Here is a 12,469-nt window from a genome sequence, read left to right on the forward strand (position 1 = left end):
CAGTATACATCTCCTCTGGCGTCATGCCATGTATTGCTGCAGTGGGAGTCCTGTTCATTATATAAACTGTTGTAGCAACTGCTTCAGCCCAATAATAATCTGGTAGATCTTTTTCATTTAGCATGGCCCGAGATACCTCTCCAATATGCCTATTTTTCCTTTCTGCAATTCCATTTTGCTGTGGGGTATGACTGCATGAATATTGTTGCTTTATGCCATGCTCCTGCAGGAACCTTGCAAACTCATTTGAGAGGTACTCTCCCCCTCCATCTGACCTTAAGCATTTTATTTGCAGGCCTGTTTCTTTTTCAACCATAGCTTTAAAAGCTTTGAAGTGCCCAAACACTTCACTTTTCTTTTTCATAAAATACATCCAAAGTTTTCTGCTGAAGTCATCAATAAATGTGACAAAATAGTGACAGCCTCCAATAGATGCAGCTTTAGTAGTCCACACATCAGAGTGGATTAATTCCAATGGCTTTTTACTCTCTTGAACATGCTTAGGAAATGGTTTCCTTGCCTGTTTTCCAAATTGACAGGCTTCACACACCTTATGCATTTCTGCAACCTTGAATTTAGGCAATCTTGCAACAATATTTTGGGCCTGCATTGATTTAAGTCGCTGTACATTAACATGACCAATGCGTTTATGCCAGATATCAATATCTGCAACTACACCGGTCCCATGTGCAAACATTGCTGCACTCAATTCAGGCATGTCTGCATCCAGCGTAAACATCCTGCCTTTCTTCTTTCCTTTTGCTATCAAGCGACCATTATTTTTCATATCCTCAACAAAACATCCATGAGGATTGAATCTGACCTGCAAGCCCCGCTCAACCATTTGACCAACAGAAACCAGGTTCTTGGTGATGTTCGGGACATGAAATACATCAGACAAGTATTTCTTTTTCCCATCCTGCATAGACAAAGGAATTTTGCCAATCTGCACAATAGGATGTGCAGTATCATCACCAGTCTCCACAAATCCTGGTTTTTCCATTTTCCTTGCATCCTGCATCCATTCAGCATGACCTGTCATGTGGTTTCATGCACTTGAGTCAACATACCACACATCATTGCTTTCTTCTGCACTTGTCACAGAATTTGTCATATGGCTTTCTTGGATATACCTTATGCAAATCACTCTGGTTGTAGTCTAAGCCGTGTGCGCTCATTTGTGGTTTGCATTGGGTTACAATGGACACTTTACAAGCCATTTGGATGCATTACGATCCTTGTTGGATGTGCTGATAGGCCCATATTGCCTTGTGGGATGGTTTATTAATGGACATTTAGCACACAGATGCTACCCAATCAGCATCAGTGTATCCATGCAACTGTATCTGAACCCCAGCCTCATAAAATAGTCCATACTGCAGATTAATTCGGTGCCCATGCACAATAGGTGTTTGACAACACATGACCTGTACAAGAGTTTTGATATAGCCAACATAACTAGGAAACATGAACGGTGATATAAATTTTGAATGTTATTCTAATATAGACAAATGCCAAGCAATCTAATTACGGCAATGACTACTAGTGAAAGTAGAACCCAGGATGTCTCAAAACATGGGTATCACTACATAATCGAACTCAGCAAGACAATCTGCAAATATCTCTCTTTTGCCACAACTCCAAAATCTCATCCAGGGATGGAGTAAGACCTACTCAACCCTTGTATTTACTTGCAAAAATGAATCTTAGGAAACTTAACCTTAGCCAAAATGCCACATGGCAATCAATGAGGTCGTCTTGGAAACTTTGAGAAATTTCTTTCAAAGAGACGATGGAAAAACACAAAGAATCACAACTCCCTCGATTCTTCACGGAATGGCAAGCAGCTTCGTAGACATATGTTTCAGGCAGTTTCGGATCCAACGGGATAGACAACTCTGCAAATGGAGGCCCAGATGTTGAGATCCCATCACACAGGAAATAGCAAAATGAAGACGTTAGAGTAGACAGAGATTCACCACAGATTCAAAAGTTCACGGAACCGGAACCAGCTTCTCAAGTAGAAGTTTTGGACCACTCTGGATCCACTGGAAGTGTCAGAACTACAAATGGTGGCATGGATATGGAGATCCAACACACGAAATCCTTGCAGGAAATAAGTTTCTTCACTTTTTGCAGGAGCTGTAACTTTTCACTAAAAACTCGGATGACAGAGATGTTAAAAGTGAAAATGTAGCTCTCAATTTGATCTACAACTTCCTATAATACTTCAAGTCGAAATTTTGTCTCTAACTCTAGATATTTGTGCTACTACATATGTATGGTGTCTGCAAAGATTTGCTTATATCCTGTGCCTTCAACTTTGCAACCCAGCAAAACAAATGCCCAAGAGGATTTTGTCCCTTTCTCTCCAACTGCTATAGCAGCTCCAAAATATGCATCTCCTCCTATTGAACAAGGATCTTTGGGATGCACCACTCTCTCTCCGGCTACATTGAGCTATTCAAGCTACCGCCTGGCTCTACTACTGCCAAGCTCTGATACAAGTTGTGAGGACACAATGGAAGCTGAGAGGGAGAGAGGGGGCTTGAGAGAAGTTTTTGGTGGATGCAGAACACCCTAATCTTCTATTCCATCCATATATATATGCATTTGAGTATTGTACATAGCTGGGGTTAAGGTACAGTGGCCTTTAACCCCCACAGGTAGTGGAGGGGTCATAGAAGATCCTCCTTGCTCTTGGTGAGAGCTACTCCCATTCCAACTGTTTCGGGGTCACGGGGTTTTTAAACATGCTTTAGCCACCGCCTCCTTGGATAGCTCCCACATAGGTTCCTTTCGACACCTTTGCTCGCCCTTTCTTGATTTGCTGCATAGTATGCTAAGGGGGGGCCTCCATGAGTTGGATGCTTTTGAGCTAGAGCCGCAAAAAAGATAACTTTGGCATGGCTACCCACTAATTCTTAGTACATGGCACTTTCATGTTTTGTAGTCTATTCGTGTCATTCTAGAAAAGTGAGAGGTTGTCTGATGTGGACCTAAATTCTGCTACTAGTAGCCTCTTGAGTCCTTTGTTGGCTATCCCTTTCTTTAGTTCTAGCATATCTTAATCCTCGAGGTGTAGGGTGAAGCTTGGTAGATTGGTTAGATACATCATCTTTTCTCTTGTCATTTCTTGTATGTCCACATCTTGCTCTCTTGTGTTGTTTGCCTCATGATTGGGTCTTGTCCCTAGATATCTGTTTGTGGATTCTCCTTCTTTGGTAGTGGCCTTAGGCTAGGTAGCTTTGGAGGTGGTGGCAACTTTATCTTCTCTACCATCGCTAGAGGAGGTCATCGCTCCCTTGATCGTATGTTTTTCAAAAGAGCCTTTTTTTGTAAGTAAAGGATATGTCAACATATTTGCTAAGTGGTGATCAAATTAATCCTTATTTCGGTAGTAAAAATTAGTCAATCTATGAGCCTTAATCCTATAAACATCAAAGTATCTATAAGGTCTCAGAACTTATAGGCACAGCCAAGAAAACAACAATATGCCTATGTAATATTTCTTGATATATTCAACCAAAGCAAAGGTAAGAATCTTCCTTTTCAAGAGGAGATAGAATGATGTAAGAATCTTCTACTACAACATGCTCTTAAAAAGTTATTTGTCAACCATTTACTCCAATTCCATAGTTCTTTTACATTTGAATAGGTTGAATATCTCTACTAATTTTCTACTTATCATTACTCAAGCAACATTGTCTGTCTCAAACCAAGTAGACATATCATTGTTGTGATTGAATACAACATGAGTCATAGACGATCTAATAGAAATGTGAAACCTCAATACATATATCGGCCCATTCACGGTCATGAATACTAAAGTCTAGAGACACAATATAAAACAATATTGCCACAATAGAGAAACTGCCGGTATCAAGTATGTGCCCAAGATGTTGAAAAATAAGAAATTCCCAGTAATTAGTTGGGGAGAAGAGAAGAGGGGTGAAAAGGAAGAGGTAAAGGGTGTGATTAAACTAAGGGATAAAGGGGGGAGTGAGGAGTTTCAATTAAGAGGGGCCACTTAAGATGGGGGCATCAAAGAAGAAGGTAGGTGCTAAAGGGGGAGGGGCAATAGGGACCATTTGAAGGGGGCTTTAAAGAAGAAGGCACATACTAAAGGGAGAGGGGGAAGAGGGACCATTTATAATATTTTAGTTAGCACTAGGTATGCTCTTCCACTCTATGGCTTAGTGGTAGGGCTCACATGTGGGAGATAGAACATTGTGAGTTCGAATCCTACCCTCTTGAATAATGTGCACTCCTCTTAGACATAGCTTAAAATAAATTCCTTAACCCAACTAAATAAGTTAATCCATGGAAAAAAATGAGTTAATTAGCCTCCATGGCCCAAAACAAATAGGAATAAAATAAAGTTGAGAGAGTAAGAAATGTATAAGGTCCTACAATTTTCCTCGGCAGATTTTAGACGTTCAACACTTCTAGAGCATTCAATGAGCATGGAAGATTGCAAAAAGAGAAAGAGAACCAGTTCTAACTGAGACAAGTGAAAAAGCACGCCTTAGTTACTTAGTCAGGCTAAGTAGAAAACCATGCTAATAGAATATTCATCATGAAAGCCTCAGTTGCATCACCAACCTACATCAAGAATTGTTCTAATAAACTACTCGGTCATAAGAGGGGGTACTAGACCTTGAAACTTCAAGAATATGTTGTTATTATTAAGTTGTGTAGATTGAAAAGATTTTTGGCTTGTTTGCAGATATGTTTGTGCCGACGGATGATAAAGTCTCATCTGATTCTCTCTAGTCTGAGCATATCTTTTTTTTGGAATCACATTACTCACTCTTGTCATTCCCATTAGGAAATCTAAGCATGGCTCCCTTTAAAGGAAAGAATATAGGAAGTGGTGTAGAGTGCATCTAATCTCTCTATTAAATCAACAATATTGCTATGGCAGAGCTAAGTTTTGGTTGGAAACTTGTCTTTGCTTCAATGTCATTGATAGAATCATTCCATTGCTCAATAGATGCTAAATGTGACAGTGGAAAGAATAGCCTTGAGGGACTCTTACATGAATTTCGGTCTTCAAAAAAGTAGACATGAATGTTACTCAGAGTATAACAACCATTTGAAAATCACACATGAATAAGTAGTTAGTAAAAATAAGGCCCAGTAACACCATTGAACTATGCAACACCAAGATGGAACAATAAAAAAAGAAGAGAGTCAAGTAGGCACCAACATGGTGGTCACCAACTGTACTGGCATGCTGCTACTGCCGCAGAATACATGTGGGAGGCAGCAACATGGTGGTCCCAGATTGCAGTGGCATGTCCTACATTTGTAATAGATCTAGCAGCATTGGTGCAATAAAGGAGGCTAAAGTGATGGCACGCTGATAAAAATTGTGAATTGAGGCCCTCTTTTTCATCTTAAGGAAAAAAGTCGATAAGCGTGTGTGCTCTTCCATTTCATCGTGAGCCGCTCGTCGATTTTGTAATCCTACCCACCAATGCGTATCGTGGCATGCCCAATTAGTAAATTAGTTGCAATCAGCTAATTAGCTACATCCAATTATACATTGGCCTTCTTAAATAAATAATTATAGAGAAAGGAAATCCCTGTGCCAATAGTTTTAACAAAAGTGGACAATCTACTAGATATGCCAAGTCACGGGCCATTACCTAGAATTCAAGAAGTTTTTACAACACAGAAGTGTGAGAAAGCTCAAGCAGTTGAGGGTAATACAACCTCATTAGTTAAGATCAATGCTTGGGAAGATGAAATAGAAGTGTCAGTACAAGAGGCTCCTAGGGCCCTTTAGAGATTGAGCAAGTGTACTGCTTAAAAAAAGAAAATGCACAAGTTAAAAGTATAGTATGATGTTCTTAGTCCACAAAATGGAGACAAAATGCCCTGTTGCAATAATAAAACAAGCAGATATTAGAGCAAAGACCATGATGGAGCAGAAGATGGAAATAACAATGTAAGAGCATCAGATAAAAATATAGCATCCGTAGGCAAAGAAAGCAAAAATAATGATTGCCATCTTCCGCATGAAAAAGATGGTAATAATGATGAAAGAGCATCACATTAAAATACAACACATGTAGGTAGAGAAAGTAGAAATGGAGGACTATGCCTCCTAATTGAAGATATTGTAGCATAGAGCAAATATAGAAACACAAAAGGATTGGCTTTTAGAAATTAAAAATGCATTTTTCAATCAGTTACAAGACTTGATGAAATATAATACTAAATTGGTACTTGAAAATCATCTATTGACAGAAAGGATCAATGCACTCCAATTCGTGGAAGAACATATGAAGACTATGATGGAATACGATGATGTGGAAGTGAGTTTATTAGTGATCTTCAACGGTCCAAAATGAAAGCTAAGTTGAGAATGCATAAGTAGGATTTGTGGTAGTAAATGTAGATAAAATTCACACATCTTAGAACAAAACCTTTCAGTTGTATAACAGGGAGGAGGAGAATTTAGATAAATATGTGCCTATTGTAGCAAAACATGGAATGACAAAAAGAGTTGTATAAATTGAAAGCCAAAGCACCATTGATTTCTAATCACACAATGTCTTCAAAGCACACAGCCTTTAGAAGTCAAGGAGGCCACAAGTCACCAATTTTTGGAATCTATAAGTCTAGTTGGTCCTAAAAAATAGGTTTACTTTCTCCTTCTATGTCTAAAGGGGCTATGCTAGTGAATTTATTCACTACTATGACTAGCTACCTTATTGAATCTCTCGGTAGGCATTTCACAAATGCTCTGCCATTTCAAGCTCCAGGGGGAGAAACTAGACTCCAAATTCCAGGACGATGGATTGCATATATATTCTCGATGTTTTCAATCTCGATGCATGAGGAAGGGCCCGTTTCCTCATATTATAATTATTTGGGAAGGAAGTGCACCGCCTCCCCGCCCACACTATGTGTGGTTATAATATTTATATTATATATTATCATACATATATTTTTAATTGCTCGTTCATACAAGATTGCTTGTTTTCAATTTAAATTCTTACAATATTCCTCTCTTTTGATGCATGTTCTCAATGTGAGGGAGAAACAAAAACTAAGTTGGATGCAACATCAAAGGACCCTTGACATTTACATGGAGTATCAGGTCATAATGGCCCCTGTGTCGTGTCTCATATCCATATTTTAAATCTTTTTTTTCCCTTTAAAAAGTTGACAAAATGGTAGGATTCAAGTTCAATTTGGAGTCAATAGTTACATGCTTTATGCTAGAAATAGGACTCTAAAGTATATAGAGAGAGAGAGCAATGAATGAACGAATCAATAAATAAATGCCAAGTACTCTAAAATATAGCGAGTGATCAATGAATGGATGAATGCCAAGTTCAAAGAACGGATGTGATGATAAACGAATCGGATTTGTGACCATTTCTTAGGACATTATACTACTCAAAAACCCATTTAAGTGGCCATAATCTCACAATACTTTATGCTTTTATTATATGTTATTGTCTATTTTCTTTATCATGTTTGTGCTTTGTTGGTAGCATCTGGTCTTCTACCTAATCCAAAGGGAGCCTGCCCAAACTTTTTTTTTTTTTTTTGAGTTGTATGAAATTGAAAGTGTTAACAAGGGCCCCATATGGGGTGACCAAGATGGAATCATGAGCTGCCCATGAGACTTGAACTCAAGACCAAAGACCGACACATAATCAGCCACACACATAACCACCCACATGTTTTATCTGCTGGGTCATCTTGATAAAACTACAGCAATATTTCAAAATACAATAAAAATAAATAATAATAATAATAACACACCCACACCACACTCACGCACCCGTGGTCCTATCCAGGGGCACCCTGACCTAGACTGATGGGCAATGGGTACACAGGTGTGGCACTCACACACACCCAACCCACAAGACAAGACTCCATGCCTTAACCACCAAGACTTGAACTCATGACTTGAGGGTTGGCAGCCCAACACTCAAACCACTAGGCCAAAGCCTTGGAGGCATTTCAAAAATACAAAATTACTTGGAGTGCCCACAACTGAGAGATCCGAGCTCTACAAATATACGAGACCTTTGAGAGATCGATGGACGAGGAATGCAAGCGCTGGTAGATCCGAGTAGACTTCATCTTCATTCTTGCACCATCAGAAAGGACATTCAACCGAGCATTGGCCAAATTGAACAGAGGCTCTAGTTCCTCCAGCGAGCTGCAAAGTGGAGCCAAATGAAACCCAGAGAGGAAAAAAATAACCTCTTGGTTTGACATTGGCCCATTTTAAGGAATTCCAGCTTAAAATGCTCTCTCCCACCCCCACTCATCCTTTCCATGTCATTAGACCCATGACACTGCTCTAAAAAAGTGCTCGTGGGCTGGCCTTATAATCGATCAAGAGGAACCCCTGCATTTTTTAAGGGCCTCATGAAGATCATTGTGTTGAACTCATAGACAGGAGGCCTCGAAAATCTTTGAGATGATGATCATGATGAATTTATATACAGGACGCGGCAAAGATCTTTGTCGGACTTCTGACACAACTGCAACGGAACTATGCAGCAGCCTTATCGTCGATCCGGTCCGTGACGGAGAACATTCCAGCTGGATGACTCCTCATAAGTATCCAGTGACTTGCGCTGAATTGGACGAATGCTCGCGTCCAGGTACTTCCCTTATTTGGCGGACATTGCCAATGGTCTAAATGGGTAATTTAGGATGAGAGGGCTGCTTTTAATTTCATCCATTGTGTGGACGTTGGTTTTCATTGTTTGTTTCAGCTAGCCCACGGACCAATTGCTTATCGAAGGACTATCTCACGGCCCCCTCCCATTGGTGGGATATCCGAAAGAGCAAAGTAAGTGTGCGATTAGTCTCGACTGAATGGTTTGCACAGTTAAAGCTGTATGTGCTAGTGTGACGAGTCTGATGGGAATCTCATCAACAGACAATCCCAAGATCTTCAGATTTCAAGCAGAATATTACCAAAGAATCGCTATGTATAGTCGGCTGGGACAATGCAGGTTGGGCTAACGACATGCAAAACGCTAAAGTATCAATTGATCAGGGTAGATTGGAGGAAAATGGCAAGGCCAGCTTCAGGTCTGGAGGACAGGTGAATGCATCTAAAGCTCTAGAACTGCGAGAGAAGAGTGGCTGGGAAATACTCAGCTTAGAGGAGGCACTCACGTCTATAGAACAGACCCCCCAGCTGCCTTCGGTTCGGAACTTGACACGAATCTTGCATAAGTGCAGAGCCAAGAAAAATGTATCTTATACCAAGCGCTTGTACACATACATGTGCAAAATTAGGCTGGAAGATCATAAATCCCTTGGGAACTACCTCGTCCCAATGTTGGTGCAAGTTGGAAGCATGTGCGATGCTCAGAAGGTTTTCGACAAGTTGGTTGATCGGAACGTGTATTCTTGGACTTCCCTCATCATGGGTTATATTGAATGTGGGGAATTGCAGCATGCTCTTAGCCTCTATCAGAAAATGCAAGAAGATTCTGTACATCCTTGCACATATACCTTCGTGGCCCTACTGAAGGCTTGTGCTAGGCTGAAAGATGTGGAGAGAGGCCAAGAAATACATGCCGAGATTGCGAGAAAGGGGATGGAAAGAGATCTTTTTGTTGGGAGCATCTTGGTGGATATGTATGCTAAATGTGGCTTGCTTGCAAAAGGTCGGGAAGTCTTTGACAAGCTGCCAGTTCGAGACAGTGTCTCATGGACTGTCCTAATTGCAGCATATGCTGAGCAAGGGCTGGGCGAGGAAGCGCTGAACTGTTTCGAACAGATGCAACTGGAAGGTCTCTCTCCAGATGCTGTTACATTTGTGTGTAGCTTGAAAGCTTGTGGAAGCATAGGAGCCATAGGGAAGGCACAAGAAATACATGCCAAGCTTGCCAAAAAGGGGCTGGACAGAGACCTTGTTGTTGGTAGCACCTTGGTAGATATGTATGTCAAATGTGGATCACTTGCAAAAGCACAGGAAGCTTTTGATAAGCTGCCAATTCGAGATGTAGTATTGTGGAATGCACTAATTGCAGGTTATGCTGAGCATGGGCTTGGTGAGGAAGCTCTGAATTGTTTCAACCAGATGCAAGTGGAGGGTCTCTCTCCAAATGCTGTCACATTTGTTTGCAGCTTGAAAGCTTGTGGGAGCATAGGTGCCATAGACAAGGGCTGTGAAATACACACTGAGATTGCCAAAAAGGGTATGGAAAAAGAATTGTTTGTTGGCAGCACCTTGGTGGATATGTATGCCAAGTGCGGATCACTTGCAAAGGCACGGGAAGCATTTGACAAGTTACCAAAACGAGATGTAGTCTCATGGAATGCACTAATTGCAGGATACACCGAGCATGGGCTTGGTGAGGAAGTGCTGAACTGTTTTGCACAAATCCAACTGGAGGGCATCCCTCCAGATGCTGTCACATTTGTTTGCATCTTGAAAGCTTGTGGTATCGTAGGAGACATTGAAAAGGGCCAAGAAGTACATGCTGCAATTGCTAGAAAGGGGCTTGAAAGAGATCTTTTTGTTGGTAGCACCTTGGTGGATATGTATGCCAAATGTGGCTTGCTTGCAAAAGCTCAGGATGCATTTGACAAGCTGCCGGTTCGAGATGAGGTCTCGTGGAATGCACTAATTGCAGGATATGCTGAGCATGGCCTTGGAGAGGAAGCACTGGACTGTTTTGAACAGATGCAACTGCAGGGACTTTCTCCAGGTCCTGTCACATTTGTTTGCAGCTTGAAAGCTTGTGGCAGCATAGGACACATAGACAAGGGCAAAGAATTACATGCCGAGATTACAAGAAAGGGGCTGGAAAGAGATCTTTTTGTTGGAAGTACCTTGGTGGATATGTATGCCAAATGTGGCTTGCTTATAGAGGCACGGGAAGCATTTGACAAGATGCCAGTTCGAGATGTAGTATTGTGGAATGCACTTATCGCAGGATATGCTGAGCATGGGCCTGCTGAGGAAGGACTGAACTGTTTCAATCGGATGCAACTGGAGGGTCTGTCTCCAAATTCTGTCACATTGGTTTGCAGCTTGAAGGCTTGTGGCAGCATAGGCGCCATCGAGAAGGGCCACGAAATACATGCTGAGATTGTTAGAATGGGGCTGGAAAGAGATCTTTTTGTTGGCAACACCTTGGTGGATATGTATGCCAAATGTGGTGTGCTTGCAAAAGCACAGGACATGTTTGACAACCTGCCAATTCGAGATGTAGTCTCATGGAATGCGTTAATCTCAGGATATGCCGGGCATGGACTTGTTGAGAAAGCACTGAACTGTTTTGATCGGATGCAACTCGATGGGGTCTCTGCAGATCTTGCAACATTTATTTGCTGCTTGAAAGCTTGTGGCAGCATAGGAGCTGTAGACAAGGCCCAAGAAATATACGCTGAGATTGCCAGACAGGGACTGGAAAGCGATATATTCATTGCCAATACCTTGGTGGATATGTATGCCAAATGTGGCTTGCTTACAAAAGCATTGAAAGTGTTTAACAGTCTGGCAGTTCGAAACGAGGTCTCGTGGAATGCACTAATTGCAGGATATGCCCAGCTGGGAGAAAGTGCAACTGTTTTCCATATGCTTGAGAGAATGAGTATAGAAGGCATAAAGCCAGGAGGGGTCACGTTCTCTATTGTTCTTAGTGTATGCAGTCACACAGGCCTAGTGGAAAAGGGTCAGAAGCTCTTTGAGGCCATGAGCAAAGACTTTAGCATCACTCCAACTATTGAGCACCATACGGGCATGGTGGATCTACTTGGCCGTGCAGGCCAATTGGACAAGGTGGTAGCAATGGTGAAGGATATGCCCTGCCATCCTAATCTTGTGGTGTGGCATACGGTTTTGGGTGCTTGTCAAAAGTGGGGTAATGTGGAGCTTGGAAGACTGGCTTTTGATCATGCAGTGCAACTGGATCAAAAGGACGCTGCAGCCTATATCTTGATGTCTAACATCTATGCAGATGCTCACATGCAGCAGGAGGGGAAGAAGATAGGTGATGAGACTGAAAGAACAAGCATGGAAGAAGCCAGAGCACAGTTGATGGACTGACATTGGCAGTATTGTGCACTCATATTTTGGTGGGGGATACGAGACATTCCCAAAGCAATATGGTAACGTTGCAGAAAAGTTATGTACACGATGTGCATTGAAATTGGGTTGGGCACAGTCAGAAGCTAGCTATTGTGTGTATCCTAATCAAGGCGCAACGCCCAAGGGTATACCCATGCATGTTGTCAAGAATCTTTATGCCAGAATTAGAAACGAACTATCAGTCTTAGAAGCGCAAACTGCTTCATGTCTTTAAGGGAGGAAAGTACCCTTGTGGGGACTTTTTTTTGGCAAAAATAATTTTAATATTATGTCTCAAAAGACATGAGATAATTGTATGAAGTTCCAATTACAACTGGTTTCACCAGTACATCTGAGAAACCAAGAGAGAAAAAGAGAGCAAATGAAGATCATACA

At 41.4% G+C, this 12,469-nt stretch overlaps 1 protein-coding gene across 1 annotated transcript in view; it reads left to right on the plus strand.

Moving 5' to 3' along the window:
* The first annotated feature begins 8,336 nt into the window (after positions 1-8,336).
* Positions 8,337-12,469, plus strand: part of LOC147890769 (uncharacterized) — a 28,055-nt gene continuing 23,922 nt past the window's right edge. Inside the window, exons 1-3 of the mRNA XM_087389541.1 lie at positions 8,337-8,642; positions 8,757-8,833; positions 8,924-11,678. Of these exons, the coding sequence (XP_087245667.1) occupies positions 8,456-8,642; positions 8,757-8,833; positions 8,924-11,678 (3,019 nt within the window). The 5' untranslated portion in view covers positions 8,337-8,455. The remainder of the gene's footprint in view (positions 8,643-8,756; positions 8,834-8,923; positions 11,679-12,469) is intronic.

Source organism: Dipteris shenzhenensis, chromosome 18 (assembly GCF_047967505.1).
Source record: "Dipteris shenzhenensis isolate YYH24624 ecotype China chromosome 18, Dip_SZ_1.0, whole genome shotgun sequence".
In the NCBI taxonomy this organism is placed as follows: domain Eukaryota; kingdom Viridiplantae; phylum Streptophyta; class Polypodiopsida; order Gleicheniales; family Dipteridaceae; genus Dipteris; species Dipteris shenzhenensis.